Source organism: Gossypium raimondii, chromosome 11 (genome assembly GCF_025698545.1).
Source record: "Gossypium raimondii isolate GPD5lz chromosome 11, ASM2569854v1, whole genome shotgun sequence".
In the NCBI taxonomy this organism is placed as follows: Eukaryota; Viridiplantae; Streptophyta; class Magnoliopsida; order Malvales; family Malvaceae; genus Gossypium; species Gossypium raimondii.
Window position 1 is genome coordinate 44257173 of NC_068575.1, and position 23546 is coordinate 44280718.

Below are 23546 nucleotides of genomic sequence, written 5' to 3' on the forward strand. Positions count from 1 at the left end.
GTGAGTTTTGGAGGTTGTGGGATGACAACTGGCCATTCGGTTTTAGGCTGTTATTGTTCCCCTAAGGAAAGGAGGCAGTTAAGCATGAATTGAACAGAACAGAACAGAACAGCCTTCATTCTCTCTATTTCTTTTCTTTTTTCTCTTTTCCGTATCAAAGGTACAACTTAAAGGATCAAAAGATCATGGATGGGGTTCAATTATTGAAGCCCAATGATCTGTCCGTTATATTTGGACCCAAGAAAATGGAACAATGGTCCAGCTCATAAAAATTAGGTCTCTAAATCCCCAAATTTATAATCCACCATGGACTCAATTTTTCTCGAGGGAACAAATAGGAAAAAGAGAGGGAACATACATAACTGGTAGCAATATCAGGAATAGCGATCTTCTCTACTGAGTCTGAAAAAAAAAATTCAATTCCAAAACCCTAATTTTTATTTTTGTTTTTGTCCCCAAAGGGAAACCCTTAAATTTAAGAGCCTGCTAGAGGCACGATCCATCTTTAACTGAGAGTTTTTCATTTTACATATGCGGAGAAGAAAGAAGAACAAGAAAGAAGACTGATAGTTCTGTGAAAAAAAAACCCTAGAAAGCTAAAGCTTGAGAGGGCTAGGGATTTTTTCTTCTTCCAATCATGAGTCCTATTCAGAATTTCGAGCAACACTCTCGCCACCTTGTCGAACCTGACCTCCGTAATCCTTCTCTCTCACTCTTCATTTTCATTCTCTGTTTGGTTCTCTTGTAAAATGAATATAAACGTTGAAAGAATTGTCAATTTCTTTTAATTTTGTGCTTGTGTGTGTTCCTTGAGCAGCAATTCAGACGAGGTTACAAATGGCAATGGAGGTTAGAGACAGTCTCGAGATAGCTCACACTGCGGAGTACTTAAATTTCCTCAAATGCTATTTCCGAGCCTTCTCAGTCGTCCTGTTACAGATTACAAAGCCCCAATCCACTGACAATCCTGAGCACAAGCTGCGAAATATTGTGGTGGAAATTCTTAATAGACTTCCTCATAGTGAAGTTCTTCGACCTTTTGTTCAGGACCTGTTAAAAGTAGCTATGCAAGTGCTAACTACTGATAATGAAGAAAATGGCTTCATTTGTATTCGAATTATCTTTGATCTCCTCAGGAATTTTAGGCCGACTTTAGAAAATGAGGTTCAGCCGTTTTTAGATTTTGTTTGCAAGATTTACCAGAATTTTAGGTTGACTGTTAGCCATTTCTTTGATAATGCCACGGTGGGAATGGAAGTAGATATGAAGCCTATGGACACTTCTTCAGTTTCTGATCAAGGGATTACTCCAAGTGGATATGTTGGGAATGGGCAATTGAATCCCAGTACGCGGTCATTCAAGATAGTTACGGAGAGTCCGCTTGTAGTTATGTTTCTGTTTCAATTGTATAGTCGTCTTGTACAAACTAATATTCCTCATTTGTTACCTTTGATGGTTGCTGCAATATCTGTTCCGGGACCTGAAAAGGTTCCTCCCCATTTGAAGACTCAGTTCATTGAACTGAAAGGGGCACAAGTTAAGGTGAGTGATATTTTATTTCATGTTCTCCATATCACTTATATGCTTGCTACATGGTATAAAAGTTGTATCATAAAACTAGTTAAAAGGGATGCTATAGATAGAGTAGAGTACGATTGGGTTGTTTGAGCCTTTGCATATCCATGCATGTGCATATTCTGTTTTTGGAGTGTTGGTGTGTAGATCTCAAATTGTTTTGCTGCATAAAGAGGTTCTCTTGTCTGAACTTTTCTTTGAATATGATTGATTTTTTTGAAGATATAAAATTGAAAATTGAAGTTGTCATGGCCCAACTTTTTCTTTGATGAGAAAAAGGCTATAGCTTTCTGGTAGGGGAGAGCAAAACTCGATTCGAAAAAATAAAAATAAAAATCGAAATTCGAGTCAACTGAATTGAGTTATTCGAATTATTTGAGTCAACTCGAATAAGTAATTCGAGTTTCAAGTTCAAATCGAGTTGAATTTTATAATTTGAATAATAGATTGGTGTAAATACTCTTTTGGTCCCTGTTAAGTTTGAAAATGAGCAAATTGGTCTCTCTCAACAAAATACAAAAAAATTCAAAATAATTTTCAAAAGTTCAAAATAATTTTAAAATTTAAAATATTTATAAAATTCAAAATTTATATTTTTAAAAATTATAAAAATTTCAAAAAATTCTAAAAAATATAAAGAAAGTTAAAAATAAAATTTTTTCTAAATAATAATTTTGGAACCTGAATAAGTTAATTAATGATTCAAATTTCTCATACTAAAGTATTTTTATTATTATTTTGCTTTGAACAAGTTTTCAAATATATATGGTTTCAAATTTATGTGCTCTAACATGAAATTAGTTATACTGTAACAAAATTTTAATTTGACATGTTTAACTTTTTAATTTAACTCGAACAATTTCACTTGATTCGACATGAATTGAATTTTATTTCTCTTGGCTCGATTCGAAAAAATTTTAACTTGAAATTTTTTCACTCAATTCGATCGAACGCTCACCCGTACTTTCTAGTAACCCTAAAAGGACTGATCACTTGAACTCTCTGTTGTAAAGGCCTAGGAGTATTCATTTGAATGAAAGAAATGAAGCGAGAAGCATTTTTCTACACTTTGCTTGAGCAAATCCTCCAAATTTTCTTGTTTGGTTACATGTTCAAACTATTAATTTGAGATAAGAGTAAACCCTGTAATTTCAGTTATATTCAGCCCTTTCCATTATTGAATGCTCCATTTTTTCCACATTTTTCTTCTTTCTCCTTTATTGCAGACAGTTTCCTTTTTAACGTACCTCTTGAAGAGCTTTGCTGATTATATCAGGCCACATGAAGAAAGCATATGTAAAAGCATTGTGAATTTACTTGTTACATGTTCGGACTCTGTATCCATCAGAAAGGTGAGTTTTGTCTTAATTACTGTTTTCCATTTTGCATTTTTTGCTCCTCTTGTTCAATTTTTCAAATGTTATTTCTGAATGCAGGAGTTGTTAGTAGCATTAAAACATGTTTTGGGCACAGATTTCAAGAGGGGTTTGTTTCCTTTGATTGACACACTGTTGGAAGAGAGGTAAAGGTTCTTTCCTCCCTTTATTTATACATTACCTCATGATGAATTTTTAATCCGTGATAAAGATCTTATATTGTCAAACTTTTTGTGGTTAATGAGAGGTCAAGGAAATGATGATCTTAATTCAATACGTTTTTGGCATTATGTTATAATGAGGAGCGATTAATTTTTCGAGAGTGGAAAATTTTTGAGCAGATTGCAACATCTATATCACTTCTGCAGTCATATTAGTGGAAACAAGCGTGTCTTAACAAACTCATGATAAATCATTGGCAAATAAAATCTATAATTTCAGAGATCTGCCTAGTGCAGATGTCAGTTCCTGAAGCTCTTGTATGATTGTACTAATACAATACAATTGTTAGTAGTTTCAACTATCATTTGTAGCAAAACTTAAAGACCAAAAGAAGGATCTGACTTTCTCAGAGCTGTATTATATTTGAAGGATGAACTCCTTGCAGCAACAAATTTAGTCTCTTAGTGACAAAAATTTGAGAGGGATCTTTGCATTATTATATTCCGTGTCATTGTTTTAAACCCTAATATTTTAGTTTGACAGCGTGATTGGTTGGGCCGTTTAATAACTTCCTTGAATCTGTGAATTGTCTTTATGATTTAGAGCAATATATAAATACCATTGTAGGCATAATGATGAACTTTCACCCTTTAATGGCTCCCAAATCTCACAGATAATTCTTCTGTCTGCTAGGATGCTTTGGGTAGAAATAAGAGTTGCTAGATTGCGTTATGGATGTGTGATGTGCCTGCTAGGCAGGGGTTTGGCTTTTATCTTGATCATCAATTTATAAACTTGCACAGAAGTTGCTCAGCTAAAATTTTTATATGCTTTGACCTATGTTCTGCTTTCTTCCTATGAGTCTGATATAATGTTGAAGGAACTCATTACTGATCCTTGCTTTAGTTTTGTCCATGAATCTTGTATTCAAATCTTAAATAGGAAATTATTGCTGAACCATGCATTTGATCTCTTTTATTTCCTTCTGTTTTACTTCAGGGTTCTAGTTGGAACTGGGCGTGCTTGCTTCGAGACTTTGAGGCCACTGGCCTATAGTCTCCTGGCGGAGATTGTTCATCATGTCAGGGGGGACCTTTCCCTATCTCAGGTTTGGTTTCTAAGATCAGGGTTTCGTCTGACTTCCTCTCTCTCTCATTTCTTTTGATATATCTTTAAATTTCAGAGATTGTGATAGTTCAATTTGGTTTTTCATTCTGATGGTGATAAACTTCATATTCCTGCTGCAGTTGTCACGAATTATTTACTTGTTTTCAAGTAATATGCATGATGCTTCCTTGTCACTCGGCATTCACACGACTTGTGCTCGGCTGATGTTAAATCTGGTGCCTTTGCCAACTATTTCATCTATGTTTCCTTGCATCCTATTCTTATAGTTTTAGATTCATCTCATGTTTGCTGTCGACTCTTTCTCATGAATTTCCTTGAAATTTAGGTAGAACCAATTTTTGAGAAAGGGGTGGATCAGCCATCAATGGATGAAGCAAGAGTTCTGTTGGTAAGCAGTTTGATGTAACTTTTATGTTAGCTTAGCTTGAATTGTCTCATTTAAAGGAATTTTCTCTTGCATCTCTGCTTTTCTTTAGGGGCGTATTTTGGATGCTTTTGTTGGAAAATTTAGTACTTTCAAGCGTACCATTCCACAGGTAACTTTGATTGCTGAATTTTGTGTAGGACTGGTTTAGGAATCTATTATTTATGACTAACTACTTCTATTTTACTGGCTTTGCTATGATGTTCTAGGGATTGCCTTTCTTATGTCTTGGGTTTGACTGGACAGTATTAACCACCAGTAAAATGTTGCTTGCACATGGTTTTTCTGTCGAAGAGTTCCTTGTTGGTTATGATATTGCCATCTGGGTTTTATAAGTGTGGTTTGTATAAACTAGTGAACTAGTGCTAGCCAGATCTTTCCTTCAGGTTCAGAATTCCAATCATTGGACCATCTGGAAAGAATAGTGTGCTATGACTTTGTGCTTTAATCTGGCCTTCTTTCCCTTCTGTCCCTGGAAGCTTTGGGAATCAGGGAAAAGAAACTTGGGCTTAGTTGATTGGCTATGACATTTCTATGCGCTGTTAACTTGTTTTTATACATGGTCTTAGCCTTTTCTTTCTAATTTATTTAGTGTAAAATTCTCTTTCTAATCCTTTTGTATAAGAGTAGTTCACAAGGACATGACTTCCTAGGATAATATTCCATTTTTACAGGCTTCACTGAAATAAGATAAAGCATCACTGTTTTTTTTAAACATCTGTATCTATCTCTCTTGTTACTATCTTAGATATTATTTCTTTGTTTGACTTGCATTTCTGAATTCTAATTGGTTAACCTTATTTGGCTTTTTCTTCTTTCCCCCTAGATAACTGTTTTTTCTTTTTCATTTTTCAAAACACTATATCTAATTATTTCATGGAATCAACTTCTTTTTAGGTTTTCACGTGATCTTTTTTCTTATCACAATTATTTTTAATATTAATGTGTTTGTATTGTTTATTGATAGTTGTTGGAAGAGGGTGAAGAGGGAAGAGATCACTCTACGCTGAGGTCAAAGCTCGAGCTCCCTGTTCAGGTTTTCCTTCAATACTTCTAAATTTGTTTAAGGTTTTCTTTTTTTCTTCTAGTCTACTATTCAAGTTCTGACAGTACTTGAGCTCCCTTGTATCCCTTGTTTTATTGATAATCAACTCTTGGTATCAATGTATTTATTTCATTCACTCTCAGCTGTCTAGGCTTTTCACCTTTCATATGATAAGAATGTTAGATTTCCATTTATTCTAACCTGACAATTTTATTGTTTCTATTACAATTCATTTATTTATTTCTTGCTATTCAAGTTGTTTGGCTTTGATTGCTGTTTGAATTGGATATTTTGTAATTTACTTAAGGAATGCACACTAGAAAATTCATTGTCACTAATCAACCGTGGAAGTTATAATTTGAAGGATAGGCCCAGCATACATAAAATATTGTATTTAAGTTAATAATATTATCAAATTTTAAATGGCAGAAATCCATGAGAGAATGGGAAACTACGTTCATGTACGAGCCAGGTTTTATGGCCAGTAGATGAATTTCATAACTTAAAATTGGTTGTTTTTTTATTTGTATAAGAAAAAGTGGCTTTGTCTAGGACCTAACTTTGAACTTCCACTTTGTGCGAATTTCTCCAATTTTTCCATGATTTCTTCTGTTGGCTCAGGCCTCAGAGTAGTTTCTCTTGAAACTATTTAGATTGGGATTTATTGCACTCTTTTCGTGCCAATGCTGACAAGCTGTCATTAATTCAGAAAGCTTTTTGGATCTTTTGTCTATGATATTTTAGCCTTTACTATATTATGCTCCTTGTCAGTTCTCTTTGACTCTCTTGGTATCGATGTATTTGGTGCTTGCAGGCAGTTCTTAATTTGCAGGTACCTGTGGAGCATTCTAAGGAAGTTAGTGACTGTAAAAATCTAATTAAGACCTTGGTTGTTGGTAGGTTATCTTCTTTGGTTTTTCATGTGGTGTTGGATAGTTATTTTGCAAAAGCTCCCAGAGGCTTTAATTCTACTTCACTAAATGCTAATATGTATTTTCTCAAATTTGTTAATACCCCTACCCCCCTCCCCCAAAAAAAGCAGAGAGAGAGAGAGAAATGAAAAAACCACTCTAATCCTTGGCTTGATGCATGCACAGGAATGAAGACCATCATATGGAGCATAACTCACGCTCATTTGCCCCGATCACAGGTTTTGTGGTCTCTCTTCTTCTGTTTATCATTTTTCTAATAAGTTTGTTTGTTAATATTTTCCTAAAATGTTGAATACTATTTCTCATTTCATTTTTTCAACTATTTAGGTTCAGTCTTCTACTCATGGAACTCAACCACAAGCTCTTGTCTCGCCAACTACTAACATGCCCGCTCCTCAAGCATTCAAAGGATTAAGAGAAGATGAGGTATTATACTAAAATGATTAGATCTATTGTGGGCTTCTAGGCATGATTAACTCCTCGTGACTCTGATTTTGGCAGGTTTGGAAAGCTTCTGGTGTTCTAAAAAGTGGTGTTCACTGCTTAGCACTCTTCAAGGAGAAAGATGAGGAGAGAGAAATGCTTCAACTATTTTCTCAGATTTTGGCCATTATGGAAGCTAGGGATCTCATGGACATGTTCTCTTTGTGTATGCCTGAGCTTTTTGAATATATGATTTCCAACAATCAACTGGTTCATATATTTTCTACTCTTCTGCAAACTCCCAAGGTTTACCGGCCATTTGCAGATGTTTTGGTTAATTTTCTTGTAAGCAGTAAACTTGACGCTTTGAAGCATCCAGATACACCCACTGCCAAATTGGTTTTACATCTCTTTAGGTTTATATTTGGTGCTGTTGCGAAAGCACCAACAGATTTTGAACGTATTTTGCAGCCTCATGTGCCTGTAATCATGGAAGCTTGCATGAAAAATGCTACTGAAGTTGAGAAGCCTCTTGGTTATCTCCAACTTCTTCGTACAATGTTTAGAGCACTTGCAGGATGCAAATTTGAACTTCTATTGCGAGACTTAATTCCTATGCTGCAACCTTGTCTAAATATGCTGTTGACAATGCTTGAGGGTTCAACAGCTGAGGACATGAGGGACCTTTTGTTGGAGCTTTGCTTAACATTGCCTGCACGCTTAAGCTCCTTGTTACCTTACCTTCCCCGGTTAATGAAGCCTCTTGTAATGTGTCTTAAAGGAAGTGATGAGCTCATAAGCTTAGGCTTAAGAACACTTGAGTTTTGGGTAGATAGTTTAAATCCTGATTTCTTGGAACCCAGTATGGCTAATGTGATGTCAGAGGTGATTTTAGCACTATGGTCTCATTTGAGGCCTGCACCCTATCCTTGGGGTGGGAAAGCATTGCAACTCCTTGGCAAATTAGGGGGTCGTAACAGACGTTTTCTCAAAGAGCCTCTAGCACTAGAGTGCAAGGAGAACCCAGAGCATGGGCTTCGCTTGATTCTTACATTTGAGCCCTCAACCCCGTTTTTAGTTCCACTGGACCGATGCATAAATCTTGCTGTAGCAGCTGTCATGCACAAAGATGCTGGCATGGATTCTTTTTACAGAAAGCAGGCTTTGAAATTCCTTCGTGTTTGCTTATCATCTCAGCTTAACCTGCCAGGAAATGTTTCAGATGAAGGGTATACACCAAAGCACTTATTAACATCTTTGGTTTCTAGTGTTGATTCGTCTTGGCGCAGGTCTGAGACAACTGATGCAAAGGTTAGACTCAAGAAATTATCTTTTGTATATCAGTGAAGGCTGCATGCATTACTGTTACAGCTAGTTGTATCCTCAAGCATTCCTGTGTCTATCCTCTTTCTAAGAATCTTTGGGAGTTATTTCAGGATGTGCTATCATTTATGCTATTGATTAAATTCTTATCCTCCTTGAAATAACAAATGTTATCATCTTGCAGAGTGATTTGGGTGTAAAGACGAAGACCCAGCTCTTGGCTGAGAAGTCAGTTTTCAAGATTCTATTAATGACTATTGTTGCTGCCAGTGCAGAACCAGATCTGAATGATCCCAAGGATGATTTTGTTACCAACATTTGCCGCCATTTTGCTATGACATTTCATATGGATCAGTCATCAACAAATGCTTCTACTGTATCTTCTTCTGTTGGTAGTTCCAGGTCAAGAAGCACAAGTTCGTCTAACCTGAAAGAATTGGACCCCTTAATTTTTTTGGATGCCTTAGTTGATGTTCTAGCAGATGAAAACAGGTTCCATGCAAAAGCTGCTCTTAGTGCTTTAAATGTGTTTGCTGAAACCCTCCTGTTCCTTGCTCGTTCAAAACATGCTGACCTTTTGATGTCAAGAGGAGGCCCAGGTACTCCTATGATTGTTTCTAGTCCCTCAATGAATCCTGTATATTCTCCACCACCAAGTGTTCGGATACCAGTTTTTGAGCAACTTCTGCCCCGGCTTTTACATTGTTGCTATGGAAGTAAATGGCAAGCACAAATGGGAGGTGTTATGGGTCTTGGTGCTTTAGTTGGGAAGGTCACTGTTGAGACTCTTTGCCTTTTCCAAGTTAGAATTGTTCGTGGTCTGGTATATGTTCTTAAAAGGTTGCCTATTTATGCTAGCAAAGAGCAGGAAGAAACAAGTCAGGTTCTTACACAAGTTCTTCGGGTGGTGAATAATGTTGATGAAGCAAACAATGAACCACGTAGGCAAAGTTTTCAAGGAGTGGTTGAGTTTTTTGCTTCAGAGTTGTTCAATCCAAATGCATCCATCATCGTTAGAAAGAATGTGCAGTCTTGTTTGGCACTTTTAGCAAGTAGGACTGGCAGTGAAGTATCTGAGCTTCTTGAGCCTTTGCATCAGCCATTGCTTCAGCCTCTTATAATGCGGCCACTTCGAGCTAAGACTGTTGATCAGCAGGTACTCATGGTGTACTATGATCAAAGTTCTTTAAGATTTTCCCCTTCTAACTTTTTTGAATGGCTGATAGGTTGGAACAGTTACAGCTTTGAACTTCTGCTTGGCCTTAAGGCCCCCTCTTCTCAAGTTGACACAAGAATTGGTTAATTTTCTTCAAGAGGCTTTGCAAATAGCTGAGGCTGACGAAACTGTCTGGGTGGTGAAGTTCATGAACCCCAAAGTAGCCACATCGTTAAATAAGCTTCGAACAGCTTGCATTGAACTACTCTGTACCACAATGGCATGGGCAGATTTCAGAACTACTCCTAATCATTCAGAATTACGTGCCAAGATCATTGCAATGTTTTTCAAGTCTTTGACTTGTAGAACACCAGAAATTGTTGCTGTTGCGAAAGAAGGTTTACGACAGGTACTTTGAGCTTCTCTGGTAGAGTTGTCATTTGGAATGCTTTACTGGGCTTTTATGTAAGGTCCAAGTTACTTTTGAACTGATGCATTAACAATCTGATCAAGTCACATTAGCTGTTCAAGAAGTGTCGTGGATGGTAGAAGACATTGTTCTTTTGATATTGTATTTCTTTTTCTTTTTCTTTTTTGGGGGGGGGGGTGGGGGGTGGGGGATTCTTCTGGCTCTTTGAGGAGGGAGGTGCCTGCACCTATAGTTTATCCAAAGGCTCAGATGCTGGGTTGCTAGTACAGTGTCAGTGACTATTCTTGACTTCATCTTTATTCAGGTTATTAATCAACAGAGGATGCCCAAAGAGCTTCTACAGAGCAGTCTAAGGCCTATACTTGTCAATTTGGCACACACCAAGAATCTCAGCATGCCTCTTCTGCAAGGTTTGGCACGCCTGCTTGAACTTCTATCTAACTGGTTTAATGTCACTTTAGGTGGCAAGTTGTTGGAGCACCTTAAGAAATGGTTGGAACCAGAGAAACTTGCTCAGAGTCAGAAGTCATGGAAGGCTGGTGAAGAGCCGAAAATTGCTGCAGGTAATGGAGTTCTAGAATTTCTCTAATGGGATGTTGAACTTTTTATATATGCATATTTATCTAAAATTATTTTCCTTGTTTATACAGCTATTGTTGAACTTTTTCATTTGCTGCCTCATGCTGCATCAAAATTTCTTGATGAACTTGTGACGTTAACAATTGATTTGGAGGGGGCTCTTCCCCCTGGCCAAGTATATAGTGAGATCAACAGTCCATATCGTCTTCCACTTACCAAATTCCTAAATAGATATTCAACACTTGCAGTTGATTACTTCCTTGCTCGATTAAGTGAGCCAAAATACTTCAGACGGTAAGGTTAAGATTCTGGGTTATGCTGTTAATATATGTCCACTCATAATTCTGTTGAGTAATTGTTTTCCTTCCTCCATTACATGTTCATTTCAGGTTTATGTACATAATAAAATCAGATGCTGGTCAACCTTTGAGAGATGAACTTGCAAAGTCACCACAGAAGATACTTGCTAGTGCATTTCCTGAATTCGTACCCAAATCTGAAGCAGCAATGTCTCCTGGATCTTCAACTCCAGCTGCTGCTTTATTGGGTGATGAAGGGCTTAGTTCTCAGCCTGATAGTTCTAATTTACCACCTGTAACCTCGGGTGCAACTTTAGATGCTTACTTTCTGGGGCTTGCTCTTGTTAAAACATTGGTAAAGTTGATACCTGGCTGGCTACAAAGTAATCGTCCAGTTTTTGATACACTGGTACTTGTTTGGAAGTCGCCTGCAAGAATATCTCGTCTACAGAATGAACAGGAGCTGAACCTTGTGCAAGTAAGTTCAATTTCCCTTCAGTGAAAAACATATGACTCTTCGTATACTTGAAAAGTTGACAAAATAAGTATTTGATTATGAAAATCTGTCTGCCTTTCTCTGGCTTTTAATGTCCATGTATTCCCAAGAAGCAGGCTTAAGGGCTAGCTGCATACATCTATTTATGATTTATGAATGTTAAGTAGCTCTTTAACCCCTATCATTGATCCAGAGACTTTTTTTTCAACTCTTCTATTTTATTGAAGAAATTGGTTGCTTCTTTATACCATCCTGTTATCTTCTGTATGGAGCTCTTTTATTTCGATTCTCTATTCATCTTACATCCATAGGTATTAATACATGCAATTTTACTTCTTACTCCTTTCTTTTTGACCCCTGGAGAAAGAAGTTGCCACATGGTGTTTGCATGTATGGCTTATTGGAACTTTTTATAGTTTGCAAGGTGTTATTGTGCGAGGTGTTTTAATTTATGACTTTATTATAAATTTTGTGACTCTTCTTGGGAAGATCGCTGCATTTGCACTCAAATCTATATTTGATAATTATTATTTTCTTATATGCAGGTGAAAGAAAGCAAATGGCTTGTCAAGTGCTTCTTAAATTATTTACGACATGACAAAAATGAAGTTAATGTTCTGTTTGATATCCTTTCAATCTTCTTGTTTCATAGTCGAATTGATTATACTTTCTTGAAGGAGTTCTACATTATTGAGGTACCTAAATATTTTTTAATACTCTTTTATTATTGAGCACTGTCTTACCGTTCTTAGTTTTGTTGCTTACTTGGTTGATGGTGTACCGATTTCAGGTTGCTGAAGGTTACCCGCCCAACATGAAGAAAGCACTTCTCCTACACTTTTTGAATCTTTTCCAATCGAAACAACTTGGGCATGACCATTTGGTGGTGGTTATGCAAATGCTCATTCTTCCGATGCTTGCTCATGCATTCCAGAATGGCCAGAGCTGGGATGTTGTTGATCCTGGTATTATTAAAACAATTGTTGACAAGCTTCTGGACCCTCCAGAGGAGGTAATCTTCTTGATCTCCATTTTTTATTTGATTAGTAGCACCTTCTAAGCACTTCTTTTTCATAATATATATTATTATTGAATTATTAGTGAATTTCTTTTAACTTCAATCTTAACACATTGTGCTTTCATGTTCTAGGTTTCTGCTGAATATGATGAGCCTTTGCGGATAGAACTTTTGCAGCTTGCCACTCTGCTTCTTAAATATCTCCAAAGCGACCTTGTTCATCACAGAAAAGAACTAATAAAATTTGGCTGGAATCATCTCAAACGTGAAGATAGTGCCAGTAAGCAATGGGCGTTTGTGAATGTCTGTCACTTCCTGGAGGCCTATCAGGCCCCAGAGAAAATTATCCTTCAGGTACTTGTAGAACTTAGGATGCAAAAGAGCAGCATAATTGGATACTTATTCATACTTGTATTGACTGTTGATTTGGTTTATACTGCATCTTATCGTGTCAGAATATGAGGTACTGTTACTCGGTTAACTACTTTTGGTGCCAAGTCCTACCTCTTCTAACATGTAGTATTTCACCTAACATTTGCCAATGTGATTACATGCACACATGCTAATACCTGGAGCATATTCCTTTTATCTTAATTATATTATCGTATATGAAAATATTCTAATATGGACTTAATATGTAGGTTTTTGTTGCACTCCTTAGAACTTGCCAGCCGGAGAATAAAATGTTGGTCAAGCAGGCCCTTGATATTCTAATGCCAGCTCTACCAAGAAGGTTACCTCTTGGGGATTCTCGCATGCCAATCTGGATAAGATACACCAAGAAGATCTTGGTTGAGGAAGGTCATTCAATCCCTAACTTGATTCACATTTTCCAGCTCATTGTCCGCCACTCAGATCTATTCTACAGCTGCCGAGCACAATTTGTGCCTCAGATGGTGAATTCTCTGAGTCGACTTGGGTTGCCTTATAACACTACAGCTGAAAATAGGCGCCTTGCTATTGAACTTGCTGGTCTGGTGGTTAGCTGGGAAAGACAGCGGCAAAATGAAATGAAAGTTGTGACTGAAGGTGATGTCCCTAGTCAGATCAGTGATGGGCTCAACTCTGCTTCTGCTAGTGCCGATCCTAAGCGTTCAGTCGACAGTTCTACATTCCCTGAAGATCCCAGTAAGAGAATTAAAGTTGAACCTGGACTTCAGTCTCTTTGCGTCATGTCACCTGGTGCTTCTTCATCAATTCCCAACATAGAGACCCCAGGGTCTGCTGGCCAACCGGATGAAGAATTTAAGCCAAATGCTGCCATGGAAGAAATGATTATAAATTTTCTTATACGAGTGAGGCTTTCTTTTGACTTGTGATTTTAATTTTAGGATCAGCTCATTCTCACTATTCCCTGGAATTTAAAATTTCTCAGATCCTTGAAGGGCCCCTAAAATAAATATAAAACCTAATTAACTGCTTTCTGCTTCTTGGAAATAATAATTATTATGATAATTCATCAAATTGTTTGACCTAATATAAACTGCAGCTGACAGTTGGGGCTTGAATTCATCTCTTATGTTTCACAAATGTTGTTCAAGATATCTGTCTACCACATAAATGACTGAATCTTTTAGGGTTTTGGAATGTATATCCCTAAACACTTGGTTATGCATGACAATTTGCTTGGCATAAGTTCCTACACGGTGCTTTTTCAAGATGAATTTTAGAAAATCTGTGCAAATTGTGCTTGGCATCATTTTGTTTTGTTGTCTGGATGATTATTTATCTGGGCATTTTGTTTGCTTATGATTTTGCTACATATCTTTTATGCTTCTGAAATTACGATTTTTGTTAGTTCATTTTACATTATTTCACTTAATGTTACTTTAATAGAGCTTCCATATTTGCTATGGACATAGGTTGCTCTAGTAATTGAGCCCAAGGATAAGGAATCAAATACGATGTACAAACAAGCTTTGGAGTTACTTTCACAAGCTTTGGAGGTGTGGCCTACTGCCAATGTCAAGTTCAATTATTTAGAAAAGCTTCTAAGCAGTGTTCAGCCCTCTCAGTCGAAGGATCCTTCCACGGCACTTTCGCAAGGTTTGGATGTCATGAACAAGGTTTTAGAGAAACAGCCAAATTTGTTCATTAGAAACAACATCAATCAGATCTCCCAGGTATGTTCCTGCCCAATTAGCTTTTTCCTCTATAATTCTGGTTTTTGCTAACCTTACACTGTATTATGATTGTTGCTAAACTTTTTCAGATTCTAGAACCTTGTTTCAAGTATAAAATGTTAGAAGCTGGAAAGTCATTGTGCTCCTTGTTGAAAATGATATTTGATGCGTTTCCTCTGGATGCAAGTACTACACCACCAGATGTAAAGCTTTTGTATCAAAAAGTGGATGAGCTGATTCAGAAGCACATCGCTTCTGTTACAGCTCCTCAGACATCAGGTGAAGATAACTCAGCTAATTCAATTAGCTTTGTGCTCCTTGTCATTAAGACATTGACTGAGGTGCAAAAGAGCTTCATTGATCCATTCATCTTGGTCCGTATCTTTCAACGCCTTGCACGTGATATGGGATCATCAGCTGGCTCCAACATAAGACAAGTAGGCCACTACATGTTCTTTTTCAACTTTGCTCTAGTTACATCTGGACACATACATGAGTAGGTCTGGTGGTACACAGTGTATGTAGTTTCATGGTTTGCAGTTTGTTGCCTTTGGTTTCAAACTTCTTGCCATAATGTGCAGTTTTCTTCATGTTCTGCTGTTGATAATTAATTAGCATTCATTGAAACCTGCAACTTGGGCATGAATGATGTTAATTTGAAGTTAGATGTTGAAAGGGAATGACTACTACTTGGTTATATCATTGAATATTGTATGATGCGTGTTTGTGCTTCCAGAGATCTTATTTGATATTCATTTGCCAGCAGTGTTAACGCATGTTTTGCTTTTGGTACATCCCAACACTAGATATATTTAATCCTTTTGTTTCATTTGCATGACTTACCACTCATATTCTCCCTATTTTACTTTATTTATTTCGAATACTTGTTTGTGTGAGAATCAATAAACTTTTATCCTTAGAATCATTTGATTGAATACATTGATTGAGACATCTTTTATATTTAGGGTCAGCGAACAGATCCAGATTCTTCTGTTACTTCATCTTGCCAAGGAGCTGACATTGGATCAGTCATCTCCAACTTGAAGTCCGTCTTGAAACTAATTAGTGAGAGGGTCATGGTGGTGCCTGAATGCAAGAGATCTGTTACTCAAATTTTGAATGCTTTGCTTTCGGAGAAGGGAACTGATGCTAGTGTGCTTCTTTCTATACTTGATGTTATAAAAGGTTGGGTTGAAGATGATTACAGCAAGCCAGGCATGTCAGCCAACGCTAATGCTTTTCTCACTCCTAAGGAGATCGTCTCTTTCCTTCAGAAGCTTTCTCAGGTTGATAAGCAAAATATTCAGCCTAATGCATTGGAAGAGTGGGACCGAAAATATCTTCAGCTTCTTTATGAAATTTGTGCTGATTCAAACAAGTAAATAACTTTTATATTTTATGTTAGATAAGTAAATTATGTTTTGCAAAATTTTAGTAGCATGATTGGATTCAATTTCAGATATCCACTGACTCTGCGTCAAGAGGTATTTAAGAAGGTGGAAAGGCAGTTCATGCTTGGTCTTCGAGCTAGAGATCCTGAAATTCGAATGAAATTCTTCTCCCTATATCATGAATCACTTGGCAAAACTTTGTTCACAAGGTTGCAGTTTATCATCCAAATACAGGATTGGGAAGCTTTAAGTGATGTCTTCTGGCTCAAGCAGGGTCTTGATCTCCTTTTGGCAATTTTAGTTGAGGATAAACCTATTACACTTGCTCCTAACTCTGCCAGGGTTCTACCACTTGTTGCTCCTGGTTCTGTTCCAGATAGTTCTGGAATGCAGCAACAGATTACCGAAGTACCAGAGGGTTCTGAGGATGCTCCTTTGACACTTGATAGCATTGTTCTCAAACATGCGCAATTCCTGAATGAAATGAGCAAGCTTCAGGTTCTTACACATTTTTTATTTTAACGTCTTTTGGTCCTTGAGCTAATAACAGATGTATTAATTCTGTTGTTTGTCTTTGTATTCTCTCTTCTCTTCTTAACCATATTTGTTTGCTAGACTGTTCAGAATGATTTCATTAAATGATTATTATCCCTTGGCTTTGATAAAATATTGCAGTTACTTGATGCTTAGAGATGCATTTCCTCTGGGCCTATAAATATGCTGTTTGAAACTCTTTCCTCTCATTCAGGTTGCTGATCTTGTTATTCCGTTGAGGGAGCTTGCTCATAGGGATGCAAATGTTGCATATCATTTGTGGGTGTTAGTTTTTCCTATTGCATGGGTTACCTTACTCAAAGATGAACAAGTTACTCTCGCAAAACCAATGATAGCCCTCCTATCTAAAGATTATCATAAGAAGCAGCAAGCCAGCAGACCAAACGTTGTGCAAGCATTGTTGGAAGGGCTTCAGTTGAGCCACCCTCAGCCTAGAATGCCAAGTGAACTCATTAAATATATAGGAAAAACATATAATGCATGGCATATTGCATTAGCTCTGCTGGAAAGTCATGTCATGTTATTCATGAATGAAACAAAGTGTTCTGAGTCTTTGGCTGAACTTTATCGTTTGCTGAATGAAGATGATATGAGGTGTGGGTTATGGAAGAAAAGGTCTGTCACTGCAGAAACTAAAGCTGGGCTTTCACTTGTTCAGCATGGTTACTGGCAACGTGCTCAAAGCCTCTTTTACCAAGCTATGGTTAAGGCTACTCAAGGCACATATAACAATACTGTTCCTAAAGCTGAAATGTGCCTTTGGGAAGAGCAATGGATTTATTGTGCCGGTCAGCTTAGCCAGTGGGATGCATTGGTAGACTTCGGAAAGAGTATTGAGAATTACGAAATTCTACTTGATAGTCTTTGGAAGTTACCTGATTGGGCATACATGAAGGATAATGTAATCCCTAAAGCTCAAGTGGAAGAAACTCCCAAACTCCGCCTTATTCAAGCCTTTTTTGCCCTCCATGATAGAAATGCAAATGGTGTAGGGGATGCGGAAAACATAGTTGGGAAGGGTGTTGATCTTGCTTTAGAACATTGGTGGCAATTACCTGAGATGTCTGTGCATGCCAGGGTTCCTCTTCTGCAGCAGTTCCAGCAATTAGTTGAAGTTCAAGAATCTGCCAGAATTCTTGTGGACATTGCCAATGGGAACAAACTTTCTGGCAATGCTGTTGTTGGTGTGCCTGGAAACCTATATGCTGATCTTAAGGATATCCTTGAGACTTGGAGATTGAGAACTCCAAATGAATGGGATAATATGTCTGTCTGGTATGATTTGCTCCAATGGAGGAACGAAATGTATAATGCTGTTATAGATGCATTCAAAGAGTTTAGCACCACAAACCCGCAACTTCATCATCTTGGTTACCGTGATAAGGCATGGAATGTTAATAAGTTAGCTCATATTGCTCGTAAGCAAGGCCTTTATGATGTATGTGTGATGATACTTGAAAAGATGTATGGCCATTCAACCATGGAAGTACAGGTACTAAATATCACCATAGCATATTAACATGCTTCTTCTAAATTGACATAAAATCTTTACTTCTTCCTATTTAGCTACTAAATTTCTGAAGTCCGTCTTCTTTGTGTCTTATATGTTAAAAGCTCTTGTACTTTTAAGCCCTGATTTGATTTTTGATTAATTTTATGTCCTGAACGAGAGTGGCAATGCAGAGCATCAAATTGCTCTTAAATTTTTTTTTCATTTTTATGGTTTTTTGGCCTAGTTTGTTTATTTATTTATTATGAGAATGATGAATGAGATGGGTGTTGGTTGAAAGTTTCTTGATGATTTTTCCTTTTAATATGTACAGGAGGCCTTCGTTAAGATTAAAGAACAGGCAAAGACATACCTTGAAATGAAGGGAGAACTTACTACTGGCCTTAATTTGATCAACAGCACTAATCTGGAATATTTTCCTGTCAAACACAAGGCAGAAATTTGTTGCATTAAAGGAGACTTTCTAGTAAAATTAAATGACTCAGAAGGGGCTAATGTTGCATACTCCAATGCCATCACTCTTTTCAAAAATTTGCCTAAAGGGTGGATAAGCTGGGGAAATTATTGTGACATGGTACTATTTACAGATTTTGATGCTTTGGATTTCAATGTTTAATTTAGGCGAGGACTAATTGTTGATTTCACATTGCAGGCATATAAAGACAGTCATGATGAAATTTGGTTAGAATATGCTGTTAGCTGCTTTCTTCAAGGCATTAAATTTGGTGTTTCTAATTCGAGAAGCCATCTGGCTCGTGTTCTGTACCTTCTCAGCTTTGATACTCCCAGTGAACCTGTAGGGAGGTCATTTGATAAGTATTTGGACCAAATTCCCCACTGGGTCTGGCTTTCTTGGATTCCACAGTTATTACTTTCCTTGCAACGGACTGAAGCACCTCATTGCAAACTTGTGCTTCTTAAAATAGCTACCGTTTATCCGCAGGTAAATGTTTATTCTAATCACCCACATAATAAATGTATTGTGTGCGTTACTCATTTAGCTATTGCAAATTTTTAATTTTTTTTCATTTAAAACTCAGGCACTCTATTACTGGCTCCGGACTTATTTGCTTGAGCGCCGTGATGTTGCAAATAAATCAGAACTTGGCAGAATGGCCATGGCTCAGCAAAGAATGCAACAGAACATCTCTGGTGCCAATCCTAGTTCTCTTGTCTTGGCTGCTGATGGAAGTGCTAGAGTGCAGAGTCATACTGGAGGCAATTTAGCACCAGATAATCAAGTTCATCAAGGTTCTCAATCTGGTAGTGGAATTGGATCTCATGATGGGGGAAATTCTCATGGGCATGAACCTGAGCGATCCACTGCAACAGAGAGCAGTGTGCACACAGGAAATGACCAAGCTCTGCAGCCAAGTTCTTCAAGCATCAGTGATGGTGGGCAGGGTACAATGAGGCGTAATGGTGCATTAGGTTTGGTTGCTTCTGCTGCCAGTGCATTTGATGCCGCTAAGGATATAATGGAGGCCTTGAGAAGCAAGCATGCTAACTTGGCTGGTGAGCTTGAGGTGAGAAATTCTGTTCTAAACTTTTTAGTTTCCCTTTTATGATTTGGCATACACCAGATCTTCATAACAAACCAGAATTCAGTTTACTGTTACACATCTCATGAATATTAAGAGTGGAGCTTGATTAAAAGTGAACGACCATTCTGTTTCATGACCAGCTACCTGCATTTTTTTAAAGTGATTGTCCATTAATTTTAAATATGGATAACCCATGAAATCAAAACTGTGATGTTTGCTCTATTCCCACACCGTTCAGTCAATCTCAATTTAATTTTATAAAATTAAGCCTTTACATCTTCACAGGTTCTCTTAACCGAAATTGGTTCAAGGTTTGTTACTCTGCCTGAGGAGAGACTTCTTGCAGTGGTCAATGCACTGCTGCACCGCTGTTACAAGTACCCCTCTGCTACTACCTCAGAAGTTCCCCAATCTCTCAAGAAAGAGCTCTCTGGTGTGTGTCGGGCTTGCTTCTCTGCAGATGCTGTCAACAAGCATGTAGATTTTGTTAGGGAGTACAAGCAGGATTTTGAGCGTGATCTAGATCCAGAAAGTACCACAACTTTTCCAGTCACACTTTCTGAACTGACCGAACGACTAAAACACTGGAAAAATATACTACAGAGCAATGTTGAGGACAGGTTTCCTGCTGTTCTGAAGCTGGAGGAGGAAAGCAGGGTGTTACGGGACTTCCATGTAGTTGACGTAGAGATTCCAGGGCAGTATTTCAGTGATCAGGTAACAAAACCAGAACTTTCTATAGTAGTTACAGTACTCCTTTATGTTGTGTGGTCAGCAATGTATCAGGGATTGCCATTCTCGTCTTTCAGATATCTGAATTTGTGAAAAAAATGCAACATATGCCCCAAGTTCACTTGCAGCTTTTCAATTATTTTGTTTTTGTTCTACTTAAATTAATCATCTCTTGGACCTCCAGGAAATTGCACCTGACCACACAGTAAAGTTAGATCGTGTGGGAGCTGATATACAAATTGTTAGAAGGCATGGAAGCAGCTTTCGTCGTTTGACGCTGATTGGCTCTGACGGTTCTCAAAGGCATTTCATTGTCCAGACTTCTTTGACTCCTAATGCTAGAAGTGATGAGCGGATATTGCAGCTCTTCCGTGTAATGAACCAGATGTTTGATAAGCACAAGGAATCCCGACGTCGTCATATATGCATTCACACACCCATTATAATTCCTGTTTGGTCGCAGGTGATCAGTCTTACCTGTTAATATCTCCAATTCCTTGATTTCTTTTATTGTTTGTGTAGACCTGCAAAGTTTTCTGTAGATATCGTGCAAGAAGCTTTTTGTAGCTTTGCATCCATGGAGACTGGAATGCATGGCAGTTGGTTCGATCATGCTATTCCTGTTTTATTCCCATCAAGATAAACGAATAACTGATTCTTTAACAGGTGCGCATGGTTGAAGACGATTTGATGTACAGCACATTCCTTGAGGTATATGAAAATCACTGTGCAAGAAATGACCGAGAGGCAGATCTTCCCATCACCTACTTCAAGGAGCAATTAAACCAGGCTATATTGGGGCAAATTTCCCCTGAAGCCGTGGTAGATCTCCGCTTACAAGCATATAATGATATAACAAAAAATCTTGTAACAGATGGCATCTTTTCCCAGTACATGTACAAGACCCTGCCAAGTGGCAATCATATATGGGCTTTCAAAAAGCAATTTGCAATCCAGTTAGCTCTGTCGAGTTTCATGTCTTTCATGCTACAAATTGGGGGAAGGTCTCCAAATAAGATTTTATTTGCAAAAAACACGGGGAAAATATTCCAGACAGATTTCCATCCTGCATATGATGCGAATGGAATGATCGAATTTAGTGAACCAGTGCCCTTCCGTCTGACAAGGAACATGCAAGCATTCTTCTCCCATTTTGGTGTGGAAGGGCTTATTGTATCTTCAATGTGTGCTGCGGCACAGGCTGTAGTCTCACCCAAGGTATGTTTTCTTAGCATTGGTATCAAAACCAACACATGGTCATGTTGACGACAATATTTGATTCACATATTTATTCCTCTGCGGTGCATTGCAGCAATCGCAGCATTTGTGGTATCAACTGGCCATGTTTTTCCGTGATGAGCTGCTTTCTTGGTCTTGGAGAAGACCACTCGGGATGCCACTTGCCCCTGCCGCTGGAAGTGGTAGTCTGAACCCTGCTGACTTCAAAAATAAGGTTACCACCAACGTGGAGAATGTTATTGGCCGGATCAACGGAATAGCTCCACAGTGTTTCTCTGAAGAGGTATAAAATTGTGTGTTTTATTATTATTTTTTTCTTTCTGTTACCTGTTTCTTTGGTGGTCTGGTTTTAAACGCTTACGGGTGTTTTTTCTGGTGCATTCAGGAGGAAAATGCAATGGACCCACCACAGTCAGTACAGAGGGGTGTTACCGAGTTAGTTGAGGCTGCCCTGCTACCCAGAAATTTATGTATGATGGATCCAACATGGCAACCCTGGTTTTGATTGTATTTATGGTATCCTCTAAATGTCCAATCCTGTTGTAGATAATTTATAAATGTAGAAATTTTCAGATTTGATTTTTGGCACCAAATCTGGAAATGTATTTGAAGTTAAATCCCACGAAACAATCACTTCACATTATTTATTCATTCTGCTTTTGGTCATGAAAAACTTGGGATGACAAAAAATGACAAAAAGAATGAATGGTGTAAAGAAAGACAGCCGAGCAATAATGTCCCTAGCCAATCATAAAATGAGATTACTACCAACAATCATGCTCATCCTCCTCCAGAGGAAAGCGCAGGTGCTTTCCTTTGGGTGTTGGCAACCCCTTCAACCTCATTATATCACTTGAATAGTACTCCAATTCTCTCCACTTTCTTCTTCTCCAATCTTATCATCACTATCGTATATAAATCTCGTGTGCTTTCCCGTGAACATCTCTGTCATGCTTATCTTGCTTATGCATTTACATAGATCATCCACCAATCCTCCATCTTCTTCATGGTCATAGTATTCAGCTCCCATTTCTTCAAAAGTTTCCTTATCCTCGTATTCATCCTGGGTGCTTGCATTAAGCTGGATAGACCAAATAGAGGCGCTGTCGATGTCATCATTGTGGAATGCCGATGTCTTCTCATTGCTTGCACTGCTGTCTGTTATTATCACTCCATTATCGGAACGGCATTCTGATTTCTCAGCAAAATCCAGCAGCAGCGATCTTGTAATCACACATTTCTGTCCTTCAATGTTAGCACTCACCATCTGTCGTATCACATGCCGAAGTATTTGTTAAGTTCAGCAATTCGGTCACGAAATAAAAAGGATATCATGCGATGGGGGGGGGGGGGTTAAAAAACTAACCTCAGATATGTTCAACTCTTCTTCGACAACAGGAAGATCCATCAGCATTGAAGCCAATCCTCCATCCTCAGAAAGATTAGGGACCTGGGGTGTATTTGCAGGAGTGGGGGCCAAAAGTGCCATTGGGGATTGAAGATGAACAAAAGGGCGGCTCTCCAATGGAACTTTTGAAACCTCAGCCTCTTCCTCAACCTTCTGCAACAGAGTCTTGACTTGACCCCTTAACAAAGCCTCACCAGAACCAGAAGTCATCATCGTCATCATGTTGGTCTTACCCTTACCTACTACAGCAGATGATGGAGTCTTCATTGCAACCCCAACAATCGGCGAATCGTTTGTTATATCAATTAGCGCAGACCTTTCTTCTTCTTGTTGTTGTTGTTTCCCATTTCTTGTTCTTGTTTTAGACGCACTCTTCTCCGATCCTTCAGTCTTTACTTCTACAACAAGACACAAGGAAATTAGTTTCTTGTTCTTTTCCTAAGATAGACAAAGAAATATATATGAAATGAAAAGAGAAGTGAAAATAACTCACTGGAAACAGGGATACCGTTGTTGGAAGCAGCCAAAGTCTCCATTGAAAAGCAACAACTCCGCTAATGAAAGAACGTTAAAACTCAAAAATCACGAAAGATGCCCAGAACCCTTAAAAGAAGATTAGAATTGATGGTTTTTAAAGGGCAAAGAGGAGAGGGGTAGGAGATATGATTTTGATTACGG

The 23546-nt window shown here is 38.0% G+C and overlaps 2 protein-coding genes across 2 annotated transcripts; one reads left to right on the top strand and one right to left on the bottom strand.

The window, feature by feature from the left end:
• The first annotated feature begins 312 nt into the window (after window positions 1-312).
• Window positions 313-22103, top strand: LOC105803715 (uncharacterized). Its single transcript, XM_012636098.2, has 35 exons — window positions 313-695; window positions 818-1542; window positions 2802-2927; window positions 3012-3097; window positions 4113-4221; window positions 4361-4456; window positions 4567-4629; window positions 4718-4777; window positions 5633-5701; window positions 6525-6606; window positions 6808-6860; window positions 6970-7068; window positions 7144-8376; window positions 8573-9544; window positions 9615-9953; window positions 10279-10537; window positions 10625-10847; window positions 10943-11330; window positions 11894-12043; window positions 12139-12360; window positions 12499-12720; window positions 13008-13661; window positions 14229-14489; window positions 14579-14926; window positions 15455-15867; window positions 15949-16378; window positions 16629-17927; window positions 18259-18519; window positions 18598-18888; window positions 18986-19471; window positions 19775-20206; window positions 20406-20684; window positions 20888-21439; window positions 21534-21743; window positions 21846-22103. Exons 1-35 carry the CDS (start codon window positions 638-640, stop codon window positions 21963-21965), a joined length of 11670 nt encoding a protein of 3889 aa, XP_012491552.1. The 5' UTR covers window positions 313-637; the 3' UTR covers window positions 21966-22103.
• On the bottom strand, window positions 22066-23546 carry LOC105803718 (uncharacterized). Its single transcript, XM_012636100.2, has 3 exons — window positions 23362-23546; window positions 22827-23266; window positions 22066-22727 (listed from the first exon to the last, which is right to left on the bottom strand). The coding sequence occupies exons 1-3, from the start codon at window positions 23402-23404 to the stop codon at window positions 22305-22307; spliced, it is 906 nt and encodes a 301-aa protein (XP_012491554.1). The 5' UTR covers window positions 23405-23546; the 3' UTR covers window positions 22066-22304.